Consider the following 16,740-nt stretch of genomic DNA (forward strand, 5'->3'; position numbering starts at 1 on the left):
TCACATTCCTCCTAGAGAAGGGGTTGGTTTCCAACATGCCTATAGCCATGGCCAGCTATGAATTGCTTGTGCTGCATGCAAGTGTGTGCGCCATACAGATGCCTTGTTATTCATGAGTTTGCAACAGACTAGCAAGTGAGATGTGAGAGATGGTCAGAGGGCAGGGAAGAGTGCAGGAAACACAGACATGCCACTGGCTCTTCTTTCTGGGAGGAGAGTCTAAAGTCATAACTTCAGTCTTTCAGAAGATCCCCTAGCCATACTAGTTACACTAGAGAACTGCAGTGGTAGAACTTTGCTTGGGGCATTGTGCATGTCAACACCTCTCTCTCCCTTTCCAAGTTGAACACTGCTGCTGGGATTATTCCCTAGCTGTAAGCCAAAACACAGCACTGAAATCAATTTGGATTTGCTTCCAAGTAGACCTGTTTAAGATTAGCTTACCAGTTCATCTCCCCAGTCCCTTTGCTAGCATGTTCTTTCTTCCTTTATGGAACACTAGCAGGCTTTGTCCAGAAGTCCAGATTCTTGAACAGTTTCTTCTCAGAGCTTCAGCAGGTCTCGGTAGTGAGGCTATTGTTCATGTTGAGTACATGTGGAGCAGCCAACTGCTAGTGTTGATGTAAGGGCAGAGCAGCATTCCAGAGGAAACTCGTCCATCATGACATAGTCACATTTGCTGTCTTATATGATACTAGGAAAGGAGAGAGTGAGATAAATGCCTTTATTTGATTAAAGAGGTCTGATTCCTTGCTTCAGCTACGTTCCCACCATGAAATCCAAACTATTAAAGTAGGAAATGTCTTCATTGGATTCAAATCCTCTAGATGTAGCTATTGCATGTACTGAAGAATTTCAGAAGGACAGCCAGAGGAAGTATGTTCATAGCTGCCAGAAAGGGTACTTGACAGAAACTCTGGGTGCTCACATGTGCATGAACATAACATGATTTCTTTAGCTGATGATTGGCAACTGTGTGATCTGACTTCATTGAGAAACATTGTGTTAGAGGGTGAGGATTTGACAGTTCTGTCTTTAACAGTTGATCTGTGGATAGCCCATTCAGATATTCGAGAATTACAGAGTAGTAGGCACAATTGGGATATTCTGAACACAGGATATATTCTTCTTTGACAAACTAAAAGTAGATCAAGTCAAAATCAAGAACTCTCAAATCCATATGGTATATTTAAGTACTTATATAAAAACACTTGCAATGTTCTGTCTCACTCCAAACATTCCCCCCCTCTCTCTCTCTCACGCACGCACACACATTTTCATAATGACACCATGTTGCTAACTTTAAAGAACAAAGCCAGGAGTATTACACTGTAATTGCAGTACAAAATCTTTCTCCTTAGCTCAGTTAGCATCAGCCCCAGCATCTATCTATGAATGTCTGCAATGGTTTAACAATCCCATTATGCAGGAAACTGATTGTTTACAGTGCCCTTCCATTTCCAATGTTTGCCCACTCTTCTTCAGAGAAAGGGTGAATAAGAATGCATGGCTGGCCTTCACTTTCTTTGTGAAACTGTTGCTATGGTAATACAGATGGCCATATCCTCTGGGTATTCTTACAAAAACAAAGTTAAGAATGTTACCAGATGACTTTCTTGTTACTAACTCACTTTCAAATAGCTTGATACTGTTGCAGGACATGGGGGACCCCATTGTCATTTTTAACTGCTGTCCCCTGCTGCACTGCCAGAACCCTAAAGAACCAGAGAAAACTAGAGTGAAGCTAAAAGCAATATTTATTCTTCAGCCCCAAAGAAGCCCTTTAGGTGGAAATAATTTTTTCCTGTGGTCAGTTTTGGGGGGAGTCTATCTAGTGGCTGTCCCTAAGTACACAGCAGAGTGTAGTTCTAAAGGTCATCTATATCTGAATGTTATGGATATTAGGAATTATCTAGTAATTCATGGCAATATCATATCATCATTCGCCACCTTTGAATCATGCAGAGGCAAATCAGATCTACAAAGAAGGAAGGCAAATGTTGAGGAGGAACAAGAGTCAACGGCCACGTATAGAAGTTTGGGTACTTCCTGGAACTGTATATCTACTATCCAGAAACTAGATGGAGATCAGTAAAGAAGACACAGTTCTAATTATTCCTGATTTGCAGAGTTTGTAACCTGGATATAGTACTTCTTGTTGAGTCTGATTGTGGTGCCAGAGTTCAAAATATATGTTTGCTGTAGGAAATTATTTTATTTATTTAGTACATGTGTACCCTGCCTTTCTTCTATCATGGTTCTTATCTCTAGAATGACCAGGTGGTCTCTGCTGCAGGTGCTGAGCAGACCAGACCTGCTTAGGTGGCTTTATTGTGTGCCTTCCAGTCATGCTGAGGGACTGTTGCTGTCCTGCTGAATGCATGTATATGCCTCTGGTCATTCTGTTAGTCGAAAATTATCAACTACAAAAGAAGAAAAGATTAGTTAGTATCCTTTCATGGCCTCTTTGTCCAGCTGGTAAGTTCAAAAGCAAAAACTGTGATAAGCAGAACTGTTCATTTCTCTTTATCCCTTGGGCAGCAGACAGTAGGCACTTCATAGTCAAGTCAGCTACAGCTGTCACCAAGAACCAGGCTCTTATGGCTCATTCCGTCACATGAAACTGTAACCAGCGTTGCCTGCCCACATTCCCTCTGAGAATACCTCCAAAAGTCTGTGATGCATTTGTTATTATGGCTTGGCTTGAGCCTTTCTTTCCAAACACACTCATTCCATCCCTTTCAGATACAAAAACTAAATACGATCCCTATACTTAATGAGATATTCTGGTATCTTGAGATTCTGTGACTTCTGTGGTTGCAATGCACTAAATATAGTACTGGTAGAAATCTCAGGATTTCCACAAAGTCCACTGATCTTGTATTTCTTGTTTTCTATTTTCTGCAGCAGGAGATGAAGATGAAGATGAGTCTGGTGAGGAGCGTCTGCCCTCTTGCTTCGACTATGTCATGCACTTCCTGACTGTCTTCTGGAAGGTGCTCTTTGCCTGTGTCCCGCCCACTGAATACTGCAATGGCTGGGCTTGCTTTATTGTGTCCATCTTGATTATTGGCATGCTCACCGCCATCATTGGAGACCTAGCTTCTCATTTTGGCTGCACTATTGGCCTTAAGGACTCAGTGACGGCTGTTGTCTTTGTGGCCTTTGGTACTTCAGTTCCAGGTGAGGAGGCTTATGGGGAAATTTGCTCTATATTATTTTGCCATTCATAATCTTACTGTTCAACGCTTGCATTTAGATATTCAGCCCCCCCCCCTTATTTATCTATGCTGCCAAAAAATATTTAAGCTGCTACTTCTGGGTGTGCCCTGACCTGGATAGCCCAGGTGAGCCTGATCTCATCAAATCTCAGAGGCTAAGCAGGGTCAGCTTTGGTTAGTAATTGGATGAGAGACCTCCAATGAAGGCCATGGTTGCAGAGGAAGGCAATGGCAAACCACCTCTGTTAGTCTCTTGCCACCCACCAGCTCTGACTTGGTGGCACTCTCCACCACCACACTTTTGGGTGTATCTACAAGGATGACAAAAAAGGCCAATTTGTCACGTGGGTATGTAGAGTGTTCATTATATGCTGTATCTTTCAAACAGAGAGTTCTGTACATGACACCTGAGTGTACAGTTCACCCCACCCACATGTGAAAGTCTGCAGGGTCTCTCAAAAATCTGTCCCAAATGTTCTGATTTCTTTTCAGGATGTACATAGTAAGCATTTCTGGGAACTGGCATGTTTCCACCCATCCGTGAACAGAAGGCTCACAGAGTTTTCCTGCATTCCTCTCCATTCCTGCAGCCCCTTCTGACTACACAATGATCATTCCTGGGATCTTTACAGAGAAGCAGCCATGCAGTCCCATGGGCTAGACTGAAGAAATACATACAAGGGGATGCAGCAGAGCTGCACTTGCAGAAGAGGATGGAGGGATGATTTAATGCTCTTGTCCTGCCTCATCCCACCACCACCTACCAACTGTGTGGCTTTTCTTTTGCACAAGTCCTACAACCCTAGGATTGACCCTGGGGCGGGTCAGAAAGGAATGATTGAATATAGAGGAATGCAGGAAAACTCTGCATTCTGTGCATGGAGCTGTACTGAAAATGCTGTCTTTAAGGAGCTGTATCAGCTTTAATCGGGGAGTTATTTTGCTTTCTGCCCATTAGTTGCCATATGAATTACAAAACTAAAGGTTGCAGTTGCATGCATCATTTCCTCTAGAAATACCATTTATTTATTTAAATAATTTATTAGACCCTTTTCCAAAATGGGGGAAAATCAGCTTTGAAGAAGCAGCAAGAAAGGGCAGGATTAAGTGATACTGGAACCACGTGCAGAACCACACACAGTTTCCCCCCTTAGAGGCAATTCACATAGTCCAATGGTTCTCACTTTGTACCTTGGGGAAAGCCACATTGCAGTTACATCCAGCCAAAAGAGCCACTTTTACTTCCATTTCTTGCATGAGGCTTGCACCTCAGGGAGGCTCACAGTTTACCCATTCCTCCAGCAGCAGCTATTCCTCTGGAAACTATCTGCCAACCAAAATCTCCATCCTGTAAGGGCCTTGCCTGATTAGGGCAGGTGCCACACTGGTGAGCTGCTCAGAAGAGCCACAGGTGGCATGTCAAAGAGCTCTCAAGCCACTGCATGAGAATCAGTGACATAGTCAAGTTTGTCACAAGATTAACACAACTTTCTCATGATAGCATGGGGTTTGAATTAACTGATCATAGGAATTTCTTATCAAGGTTTACACCATATCCAGTAATGGAAAGTAAGTGATAGGCTGATCACTTGACAAGTAGTTCTTCAAGTGGTCACTTGAATTGCCCTTGGAACTACTCTAGAGATCTCACTAAGATGGCAAACCTGTACCACTTCTGGCAGCACTGAAAAAGGCAAATTCAGTGCTAGGAATTACTAGGAAAAGAATTTTCTAAAAAATGGCTGGTCTCATAATGCTCTTGCTCTTGATACTCTGGTGCCGACTATAGCTGCCAGTCCCACAATGGGGGCATGGGATTCCTGGCTCCCAGCCTCTGCCCTCCGCTGCCACTCACTTGGCTGGTGGGAGGAAAAAGCCACAGGGAATGGGCCCAGAGCAAGAAGCCTCCTGGACCAGTGTGCAGCGAACAACCCCGCCCCCCCATGAATGTGATGATGTTACTCTTGGAAGTGATGTCATCATGCTTAGCTGCCAGGTTACAACCCCCACTGGGAGGTTAAGGGAACCTGGCAACCCTAGTGCCAACACATTTGGAATATTGAGTATTGTCCGGTTGCCCTATCTCAAAAAGTATACCGAAGTGCTAGAAAAAGCAGAAAGGGACAACCAAAATGATCAAACATTCCCTATGAAGAAAGGAGTTTGAGTCTGCTTAGAGAAAAAACAACCAATGAGAGACAAGAGGGTTATAAAGTGATGTATTTGGTGGAGAGTGATTAGAGAGAACTTTTTCTTCCTCTCCCACAATACTAGAACTCGGGCACCCAGTAGAACAAGTTGAAACACAAGTACTTCTTCACTCAAAGAGTAACTTAATGGATTTACTGTCACAGGATGTAGTTTAGTTGGTTTTAAAAAATGATTAGACCAGTTCTTGGAAAATAGATCCACCAATGGAATTAGTTGTGATGAGTAATGGAACCTCTATGTTCAAAGGCAGTATTCAGAGCCCTGTGAATACCAGTGCTGCCTGGGACAACCACACAGGGAAGCTTTGTCCTCTAGGCCCCTGTTGGTGGTCCTTTCAAGAGCATCTGTGTGGCCATGGTGGGAAATGGGATTCTTGACTAGGTATACCACTGGTCTGATGCAGCACAGCTGCTTTTATGTCTGAAGGTGGAGGCTCCCATGAATAACCCTTTATATAAAAATTTTTCTCCCGTATAGAAAATTAGCTGTCAGGAAGAAGAATTCTGGCCTACCCTTCTCCCTGACATGGTGATTTTCAGTGTGGTCAAAACATCTTTTTGTATGGCAAAGGATTCAGTCCTGTGGGTCCCCATGACATCTGCAGAGTTATAACCCAGACAAGAACTAGGACTAAATTGATGGCCCTTTCCCTTGCATCACAACAAGATATCCCCATCTTCCCTTTGCAAAGGATTTTCTCTTTCCCCCAAGTAAGCATTGCTGTCTGGATCCCTGTTTCTTTGTTATCCATGTCCTAGTTTCTCCTCTCCCTTTCAGACACTTTTGCTAGCAAAGCAGCCGCCGTCCAAGATATGTATGCAGATGCTTCCATTGGCAATGTCACAGGCAGTAATGCTGTCAACGTCTTCTTGGGCATTGGACTGGCGTGGTCAGTGGCCGCCATCTACTGGGCTTCCAAGGGACAGGAGTTCCACGTGTCCGCAGGCACTCTCGCCTTCTCTGTAACGCTGTTCACTATCTTTGCTTTCGTCTGCATCAGCATCCTGCTGTACCGAAGACGGCCTCACCTTGGAGGGGAACTAGGAGGCCCCAAAGGGTGCAGACTTGCCACGACTTTGCTCTTTGTGAGCTTGTGGCTACTGTACATTTTGTTTGCCACCCTGGAAGCCTATTGCTACATCAAAGGATTTTAAGCTCAGAAGAAGATGATCAAGTTGGAAGGGAGGGCTCCCCTCCTCCGTTACCTCATTAGACACCAGACCTAAAAGTGTTGTCAAACAAGGAATGACAGCTATCAGTCAAGATTCCACAGCTGCCCAGATGGTAGGACAACTGGACTTTAAGAAGGGCAAAACTATCACAAAAACAAAGTTTAAAATAATTAAAATGAAATCAACAACATCATCCCAGCCACAGTTCCTATCTAGTCAAATCCAAAACTTCAGCAACGTTCAAAGTTCCTATTTGTTTCAGTTGCTGTTGATCTCAACTTTGTTCCTTCCTTGGCCTTATTAAATGTCATTATTCAGAAGGAAAACAAACAATTTTTTGTATATTTGAGAGTATGATTCTTAGAGCCAAAACAGATAAGATGCAGAAGATCTGTATATAGAATTTTCTTGATTTATTAAAAGCTAACTACCAGGTCCAGTCAGCTGCTTTGAAGATTAAGTGACTCTTTTCCTCTCATGCTTCCTCTACAACTTGCAACTCTTCTTCCAGGGTTTGGTTTACTCTGTCCAGGGGGGAAGATAGATCTAAGTACTTGCACTTGTCCCCCCCACCCAAAGTAAATTACTGTGTTGGAGAGGCATTTTCAGGCATGCAAGAAGTATGAGAGGAAAGGGTTAAGCACCTTTCCCCAGCAGCCTTTCCCATATCTTCGAAGCAGCCACTATACATTAATCTTTCCGTTCTCATCTGGTTTGGCCCTAACATGATCTATTTTCCCTTTTAGCAATCAGAAAGAGGCTGAGAAATGATCAGTCCATCCAAATCTCAAGCCAGAATCAGTGCTGGGAATGAAAATGTTACATTTTTCTACATTGCATAAATGTTAATCAAGAGATTTGCTTTTGTCACTTATTTTTAGAGTCACAGTGTGAGACTGTTGTGTTTTAAACACAAAGACAACACACACACACACCTCTGCAGGAAAAATACAGTTGATGGCTGGAGCATGTAGCAATCTGATCACCTGCCTGGGCTACCAAAATTTTAAAAAAGAAGAAAACAGAAAAAAAAGACCTCTAACAATATTGTATGTAACTTGTATATTTTGAATATGGCAATTCTCTTTGTGTAATGAACTTACTTAAAGCTTTTGTCACTGCAGAAAACAAAACAAAAAAAGATAGTCATTTATAAAAGGTAAATAAACCAACACAAAAGGGAGGGGGAGCTGCAGTGTAGGAAACAGGAGCCAGGAAAAACCAGCACAAGTTTCTTTTTTAATCATGGTAGGCTGTCTGTTCCATTTATGAGAAAAAAGAGAACTGTTCCTTTTTTAAGTGGCAATGAATTCATGTAAATAATTTGCTGTTACCACATTTTTGGTGCATATGAGAAAACTTTGAGGAGTTAAGGTGGCACTCAAAGTCTTCTAAGCATTATCTTCCTGGATTGACCCTGTTTTTAAGAACACTGGAGAAGCAAGAAAGGTTTCTGGTGATACTTTTTGACTTGGGATGCCGGACTGCATAAGGGACACACCTGTGGCTCTTTTAACAACCCATTTGTGACAGACAGTCCTCCCTGTGACTCAGAGGCCTGGCGCCTCAGCCACTGGGAGGCTTTGTAGTTTGGATGCAGCTTCCCATCATCACCTTGGAGTTAAATTTGCATATGAAGCATCTGGGATGTCATTTGGTAATATGGCCAGATGACTTCCATCTCTCTTGTGAGGCAGGGTATGATCTCATGGATGCCTGGTGACTACAAGGCACTGGTGTCTTCTATACTAAGCAAATCCAGCAGCAGCAGCAGCACCCTTGGGTATTTGGGGTTTCTTTTTTTCTAAAGAAAGCACTGAGAATATTTTTCCAGCTCATGTGATGTTTTCCTTTCAACTAGCCTGCCTTACGTCTATCTACCATCATGTTCTTTTCACCCCCATCTTTCAAAGGACCAGCACTTTGCAGTCTCAGTTCAGGTGAGAGGTATAGTCTTAACAGCCCCCGTTTTTGCACCACATGATGAACATTCTAAGAAAAGTACCCTTTTCACTTCCATTGATCACTTTTTTAAAGAAAAAAAATTAAAATGAAAAAATATATAAATGAATTATAGCAACAGCTGCAAATTGAAGTTTGGGTTTGGTACCAAATAAAAGCTGTACTTATATCTATACTCACATATTATATATACATATTTCTTAAGTGCGAGAGTAGACAGGTTTATGCTTTATTTTTTAAGTGGAAGACATTTTTTCTGTCCAAAAATACTTAGGTGCTGTACAGGAATGTCTTCTTCATAAATGCCAACCTTATTAAAGAGGCGCAGAGGGCTTCAAGGCAAGTATATAAGGAAAGTGAGTGTTATCTGTATTCTGTATTGTTTTATAAGGGTGAATCATTAAAGGTAATGTAGGAAGTGTGCATGTATGGAAATGTGGCTGAGTGTGTGCAGTGCATGTGGAGCATGAATGTGAAAGAGTGATGAAAAACCTGCAGTGGCCAAAAAGAATGCATCATTGAACATGGACATGAAGATAAAAAAATGATCTAAGAAATGTAGGACAATGAATGAAAATTAACTTTAACTGAAAAAAATTATTTATTTTCATACAAAGCCATACAGAAGTTTCATATATGCCACGCTCCACTTATAGGTCCTTATCATATATAGATATAGATATATGTATGTGTGTGTGTGTACATTAAGAAATGAAAGCAGGAGCTGAGAATACTTGGTTCTCTCACACCAGAAGAACTAGGAGAGAGAAATAGGGGAAGAGTTCATATCTCTGGAAACTAGTAGAGAGCAAACATTTAATGGCTTTCGTTAGTGTTCTGAAGCTGCACAGCAAGTGGGTAATTCCCCTAGTGATGTGAATGAGACCGAGGGTACAATCTACTGGGAAGATCTCCTGCAGAATCCCCATTGAAATGCATTGGAACATGTTAGTGGATTGTGCCCCAAATCAGAAAAAAGTTTCCTTCCCATGGAAACAACAGTACAGCCATTCCATCACCAGTAGGAGTTTTAAGTATCATGCCATTTCACCTACTATTTTTTCTCCAGTTTATATTTTATCATTACCTACATTTAGGGAAAAAATGGGGCTAGGAAGCAGATTAAATAAATACTTTGGTGCCTGTCCTAAAGTAAGTCCTGAACAACACCACAGTTGATTAAATAAGAAGCCAGATATCAAATTATCAGCTCTTTTGGATTTCAAAAATCAGAATTTCACCAAGTTACCACCATTGTGTTTCATGCCTGTTAGTTAACCATTTGATGTGCAAATGCTTTTGTACAAATGACCTTTGTCACCTGAATAATGTTCATATGTATGTATACTTCAGTTTATTTGTCACCTTAGTATCCCATCTTTCCCAAAAGAGGTCAGGACCATGCAAATGAGATATCATTTTATCCTCACAACAATACTGTGAGGTTGGCTTAGAATGAGCAAGAGTAATCTGTGAGAATCTCATTTTGGTCTGTGGCAAAGTGCTGAATAACACCAAAGCCATGCATTCTATCCAGTGGAAGCTGTCGCCTCACTTATTTTGACTCTCAAGTTTCTTGGATTCCTTTCTTAACTCCAGAAAATTCCCTTAAGAAGCCTTTTTAAAAAGCACTAAGCTTGCGATTTAAATCAAATAGGTGACAAGTATTAAGTGAGTTCTTACTTGACTAGCCTGGCTTCCTAGTTCAGATACCAACCCTGGGTACAAGAGAAACACGGATCAAGTTTGCTCATTCAGCATCACAGTATTTTTGTCTGCTTATTTCTTAAGATCTCCTTGTTGGGGAAGGGTGGACTGTATGCAGTTGCCTGCATCATGGTGGTTTTGCTGCCTTTAACACGCACTGAGAAGAAAAGGTTCTGGGCCAACGATGTCAGTGGAGTGTCTCTTCGTTTTATTTTTAAGTCATTAAATACAAGAGAAGCCAATTAAAATCTGTGTTGCCTTTTTGATGGAGTACAGCTTTCTTCATTTCTAGAAATGTATACAAGCTTTTCTTCCATTTCTTTCATCCTTATCTTTACCTTTCCCCTTGATGATATTTTGCTGGAAGAAGAAGAAACAGGTTGAGCTTGCAATCCCTTGACAAAAAATGTTCCCCTCTTTCTGTTGCACACTTGCTTTACAAACCACACCTATTACATTTCTTCTTCAGGATATAGGGGGTTTAAACTCATCCATACCTATTAATTCTAAAACACACACACACCAAACTGTATTAAGCTTAGAACAAGGCTGGGGAGATCCTAGTATACATCTGCCCGTGTCTCCAGTTCTGAACCTAAGAGTGCACCTGGCAGGCCACGAGCAGGGACAGCTCCCAGTACAAACAGGCTATCTATTTTACTTCATTTATATGCACACTTTTGCATAAACAGGATAAACATCCTCACCCACCACAAACACACACATCCAAGACTCTGTGGTAGAACTGATTTCACCTACTGCACAGATGCAAAAGTTTCTACAAGGCAAAAAAATGAAACTTCACCCCCACAGCTACTGCAGAGCTGCAAACAGTTCTGAAGCTTGGTTCATTAGTGATCATGGCTGTCAAAGACCTCATGTTTAACATGATTCCTACAAAGTTCACAGCATCCCTATTTTCATTTCCTCATGCCAAATTTTCCTGTAAAAATGTATGAATTTTTCAATATTATTTGTGTCAGTCATATACAAATTGCATTATCAACAGCATAAAAAAAAGAATCTACTAAACTGCAGTCAACAAAAACTGTGACAACATAAGCAATAAAAAAGAAATAAATTGCCACAAGAAGCTGCCTTGTACTAAGTTAGTATTATCTTCTCTTGTAGTAGCAGGCCAGAGTCTTAGGCAGAGGTCTTTCAGATCACTTACAACCTAAACAATTTAGTTGGAGAGGTCAGCAATTTTAACTGGGACTTTCTGCATAGAAACAGATGCTATACCACTGAGCTATGACCTCTCTGGCATTGTCTCATCTCTACAAGCAAAGTCCTCTCACACGTTTACCTGGGAATTGTCTTCCTTAGGCCCAGAACACTTGGACATCCATAAGAAAAACTAGTGCATCAACTTTGCAGAGAAAAGGACCCTCAAATATTGTTCACCTCAGTTCCTCACCTCTTAAATAGTGCTTAACCCAAACACACACCTCCAGCAAGCAATCAAAACACATAGGGCTTGTTTAAGACATCCCAGAGAATCAGAAACTGCAATTTGGATTGGCTGGGAAGGCTGCTTCTTAGCCAATAAGAACATAAAGAATTGGCCAGCAAGTAGTTATACGGAAGTCTGCAAACAGGATGTTGACACCTGAAAGTGCGAGAGGGTAACTTTTTAATAAAACATACAGAAACTATTGAATAATTGAGGTCAGTTTGCCTGTTCTGTTGTGTGAAATGACCTGACTGCAGACCTCCATGAAATATTTTAGGAGGTGAAACCATTCTTTCCTTTAAAACTCATAATACAACCAACAAGGCTTCATTGTTTGTTTTCTGTCTGTATTACTACACAGTTCAATAAAACTTGAGATGGCTTGTCCTATAACTTCAGTCAGCTTTGGGAGAGGAGAGCTGTTCCATTGGTCAAGAAGATACATTCTGCTGATGCAGGAGGCTCAATGGAACATACCACCCTTAGCTAAGAAAAATGGCAGGACACAGCAGAATATAGAAAAGTAAAAATATTCAGAACCAATATTTATTAGCACCTCCCCCAAAATGTTGGGGGAAAGCCAACAGTTTATAAAAACTGAAAAGTTAGCAAATTTGCTGCTAGGTGGAGCGTCACTGGAAAGGCATTCTATGAATGAGGTGCCATAACAGAAAAGGTCCTGTCTTTCATAGTTACCCATCTGAAGGAGAAACACATGGATCAAGACCTCAAAGACTTCAGAACTTAAGTAGTATTTTCTTTATTTATTGAAAGAAAACATTTCTATTCTGACTTTCTACCTAAATAGGGACCTCCAAGGCAGCAAACATCAACACATTAAAACACCTCAACATTGATTGCTCATGAGATACATCCATGTAAACCTTATCCATTAGACCCCTTCAGTATCTAACAAACTGCCTTAACTACATACCTGTAATATATTTATTGTTCATTATTTATGTTTAACCTGATTGGACTATATGTTGTATTTAGAAAAGTATTGTTAGCTCACTGTGGAATGTTGTTTTTAATTCTGTTACAAAAACAAAAACAATTCAAAAATAAAGAGTTAAAAAAATCTCAACATTAAAACATTTGAGACATTAAAACAGCATTTAAAGTATATATAAAATAAAGAATTCAATAAAACGTATAAAATAACATATAAACCAGGGAGGGGGAACGATAGCAGTTAGTGGGGAAATGCCAAACAAAACAAAAAAGTCTTCATCCATGTGCAGAAGACGATGATAGAAGGAGATAGATAAATCTCCCTGAGGAGGCAGTTCCAAAGTTTCAGCACCACAACTGACAAGGCCCTCAGATGATGGCCTGATGGCCAAAGCAGGGCCTGAAGGTGGCCAGCGTGAATGGGTAGATTCATATGGGAGAAGATGGTTCTTAAGGGATGCTGGTCCCAAACTGGATAGGGCTTTAAAGGTCAATAGCAGCATCTCGAACTGGGCCTGAAAACAAATTGTGAGCCAGTGTAGATGGAATGATATGGTCCCTACAATGCACTCCAGCCAGCATTCTGGCCACAGCATTCTGTACCAATTATAACTTCCTAGTCTTCAAGGGCAATCTCAGATCTCCCTTGTCTTTTCATCATCCACAGCCCCTCAGGAAACCCAGGGGGCTGTCCAGGCTCTTAGACCTGAGAGAGAATGATTGGAATTATCATGTCAATTGCCTCCGTCATATTCTAGAGGTCAACCAGAGCATCTAGAGGAGCAGAAATTTACCGGGGAAGACCTCCCCCCACAACTCAGTAACCACCCAGAAGGCTGTGTGTATTTGTTTCTTAACTTTGGTCTCTCCTGAGGCTTTAAGTACATGCCTAGCAAGTAAAGCCAGGTTTCCAATAAAATTCCAGCAGCCTCAGACACTCCCACATGTGAACAGTCCATTATGCAAAAAAGGTCTACTTGAAGGCAATCCTATCAACACCTCCCCCCCCATAAGATTCCAGCAGTATCTCATTGATTAGAACTGCTAATGGTCCTAATGCACAGAAGGATCCACTCCAGTATTCATCCTCATCAAAAATGCATCATCAACCCTGGACACAGCCATCAGGCACACGTGGTCTTTTGTCCTCCAGACGGATCATGCCAAATTGTCACTTCAGTACTTACAATTTTCCCTCCAGTGTTCTCCCCATGTAGCAATTCCAGACTGCCTGATCAAATTGAAACTTTTATCCACAATCCAGTCTCAGTTCAGAAGAACTGAAGCATCCTAATAGCAGATGCTCAGTGCCTAAAAGTATCCCCAGTTTCCCAGAGATTTTACTAACAAGCTCATCCCACCTACTACCCCTGTGACACTGAACAGGACCCTTCACAGAGACATTAGCCTCAGTCTTTGCATTGCCTTCCCTTTTTCACCCTCTGCACCCCAATCGCCCATTGGGATCACCCAATACAAAGTGTTGCTGTTTGTCATTTGTCTTCTTTTCCTGGACTCTCATGGACCTTGAGTCTAGCCAGGATCAAGGTCATATGATTTCTTTCTCCCTTTTTTCTCCTTTTAGCAATCCATGTCTAGAACTCAGGTACCTTAACTTAGTAATAGGTTTTGATTCTCCCTCTGTGTGCACACACACTGCATTTGGTATTCTCTCCTCACGTTATTTTTCTGTGTTTTTCCAATAAAAGGATTTGAATTTGTACTATTTTTCTGTCTCTTGTTAATTCCTCTCTGCTTATGTACAAAACACTGCTCAGACTGGAACCCCAGTATACACCGGATCGTGATCCCTTAATAAAGGTTTATCTACAAGTGCATGTGTTTGGACCTGACTTGCAAGGGGGACAGTCCAAGAAATAAGTGCCATGCACATATATGCCATTTGGGAACAGAGTGCCAACCATAAAAGCCGTAGGGGTGTGCACAAAAACCCAATCAAGCTGGAAACACACTCAAAATTCCGTTTCATTTCATTAAAGTGGCTTCCAGAACGGTAAACCAGATCTAGGAAACCAAGTTATAACTGCACCCTCCCACCAAAAAGTTTGTGTTTCATTTTGGTTCTTACTGCACAGTGGCAACAGTGGCAGGCACTGGGTGGAATGGCAGCATTCGTTAACAACATTCGCCAATGTGATACCAAGGGAAGAGAGCCCTTAATTCTGTTGCCAAGGGGGAATGTATGTAATGCATATGAATACACTTTTTCCTGGCAATACCTGGGCAATGGCACTGTCTCTTTGCCAATCAGGTCCTCACAGGGGGAGACTCGTCCCCACCTATTGGCTTTGGAAACATTAGTTTAACTTGGTTGGAGGCAGGGCTTTTTTCTGGGGAAAGAGGTGGGGGAACTCTCACCTGGGGAAACTCCTGGGAGGAGGTGGTGTGCCTCTCAATACATGCATGCACATGCTCCCAGAACTGCATGACAATGTTACTTCCGGAAAGTGATGTCATCACGCAGGCCATGGCCACCCTGGGAGCGCTCCTGTGCTCCATGGGGGGGGGGGTCCGATTTGGCATGGATAAGGCTAAATTCAGCCCTGATTGGTCCAGAATTGGCACGGAACAGGACGCTCTGCCACAGGGGACTACTCCCTTGCCCGGCAGTGGCCGGATCCAGGCCCTTTTCAACCCCAATTTGGGCCAAAATGGGCCCAAAATGGTCCAGATTAGCCTGGAACATGCTGCTGCCACATGAGAGAGCACTCCTATGTCTGACAGTGGCCTGAAGCTGGCCATTTAGGGCCTCATCTGGGCCATTTTGGGCCCAAATTGAGCCAAAACGGGCCTGAAATGGTCCGGATCGACCTGGAATGGGCTGCTGACATACGGAAGAGCACTCCCCCAATGGGCCCAAAATGGCCAGGATCAGGCTGCGGGAGACTCTCCCCCCACCTAGGAGGGCCCTGATGCTGGCTGTTTCAGGCCCGATCCTGGACATTTTGGGCCTGAATTGGGCTCAAAATGGCTGAAAGGGGCCCAAAATGACCAGGATTGGGCTGCTACCAGGCATAGGAGTCTTCCCCTGCCTGGCAAGGGATTAGTATGGGGCATTTCGGGCCCTATCCTGGCCATTTCAGCCCCTAAATGGGCCCAAAAGGGCCGAAATGGCCCCGAAATGGCCCAGATCAGGGCCAAAATGGCCAGGATTGGGCTGGTGCCAGGCAGGTGGCACTGGCCTGATTCTGGCCATTTTGGTCCCAATACAGGGCATTTTGGCCCTGATCTGGGGCATTTCGGCCCCTAAATGGGCCGGAAATGGCCCAAATGGCCCTGAAACATCGCAGATCGGGGTCAAAACAGCCTGAAAAGGGCTGTTGCCATGCAGGGGGATCCTCCCCTGCCCAGCACTGGCCTTATCCTAAATGGGACCAAAATGGCCTGGATCAGGCCTGAGTCAGCCTGAAACCGGTGGCTGCTGGGTGGAGGAACCTTCCCCTGCCCGGCGCCAGCCCGATCAAGGCTGTTTTGAGCTGATTTGGGCCCAAACAGTCCCAAAATGGCCAAAACAGGCCATTTTTAAAATACATTACACCAGTCACGTGGGTATTTTAAAGAGGTGTCAGAACGCTGTTCCGGGACATTCTGGCTCAAAAAAAAGCCCTGGTTGGAGGGAAGGGGGAATGTGCATTTGGGGGTATTTTGTAGTGCTGGTCTGTCTGCTGCACCCCCATCAGCCAGTTTAGTGTAGTGGTTAAGAGCATTGGGACTCTAATCTGGAGAACTGGGTTTGATTCCCCACTCCTCTGCTTGAAGCCAGCTGGCTGACCTTGGGTCAGTCACGAGCTCTCTCAGCCCTACCCACCTCACAGGGTGATACTTGGTATAATGACATACTTTGTAAACCGCTCTGAGTGGATGTTAAGTTGTCCTGAAAGGTGGTATATAAATCAAATATTATTATTATTATTATCAGGGCATTTGGATGCTTGGTTGCTGTGAGGAAAAGTGCCACTGGGTGGGGCGAAAATGATAAAAGCCATGGAAGATTTCAATCATTGGTTGCAATCTTAAAGACACTTCCATGAGAGTA

General features: G+C 42.8%; 1 protein-coding gene across 8 annotated transcripts in view; it reads left to right on the forward strand.

Annotated features, from left to right (window-relative positions):
• SLC8A3 (solute carrier family 8 member A3) overlaps positions 1 to 6,615 on the forward strand; it is a 208,752-nt gene extending 202,137 nt beyond the window's left edge. For 7 of the 8 annotated variants that reach the window (XM_054972595.1, XM_054972598.1, XM_054972596.1 and 4 more), the window contains 2 exons: positions 2,908 to 3,183; positions 6,210 to 6,615. In XM_054972595.1, the coding sequence (XP_054828570.1) occupies positions 2,908 to 3,183; positions 6,210 to 6,586 (653 nt within the window). In that variant the 3' untranslated portion in view covers positions 6,587 to 6,615. The remainder of the gene's footprint in view (positions 1 to 2,907; positions 3,184 to 6,209) is intronic. The other variant, XM_054972601.1, reaches the window with a different exon arrangement.
• Positions 6,616 to 16,740: the final 10,125 nt, after the last annotated feature.

Source organism: Eublepharis macularius, chromosome 2, assembly GCF_028583425.1.
Source record: "Eublepharis macularius isolate TG4126 chromosome 2, MPM_Emac_v1.0, whole genome shotgun sequence".
Lineage (NCBI taxonomy): Eukaryota > Metazoa > Chordata > Lepidosauria > Squamata > Eublepharidae > Eublepharis > Eublepharis macularius.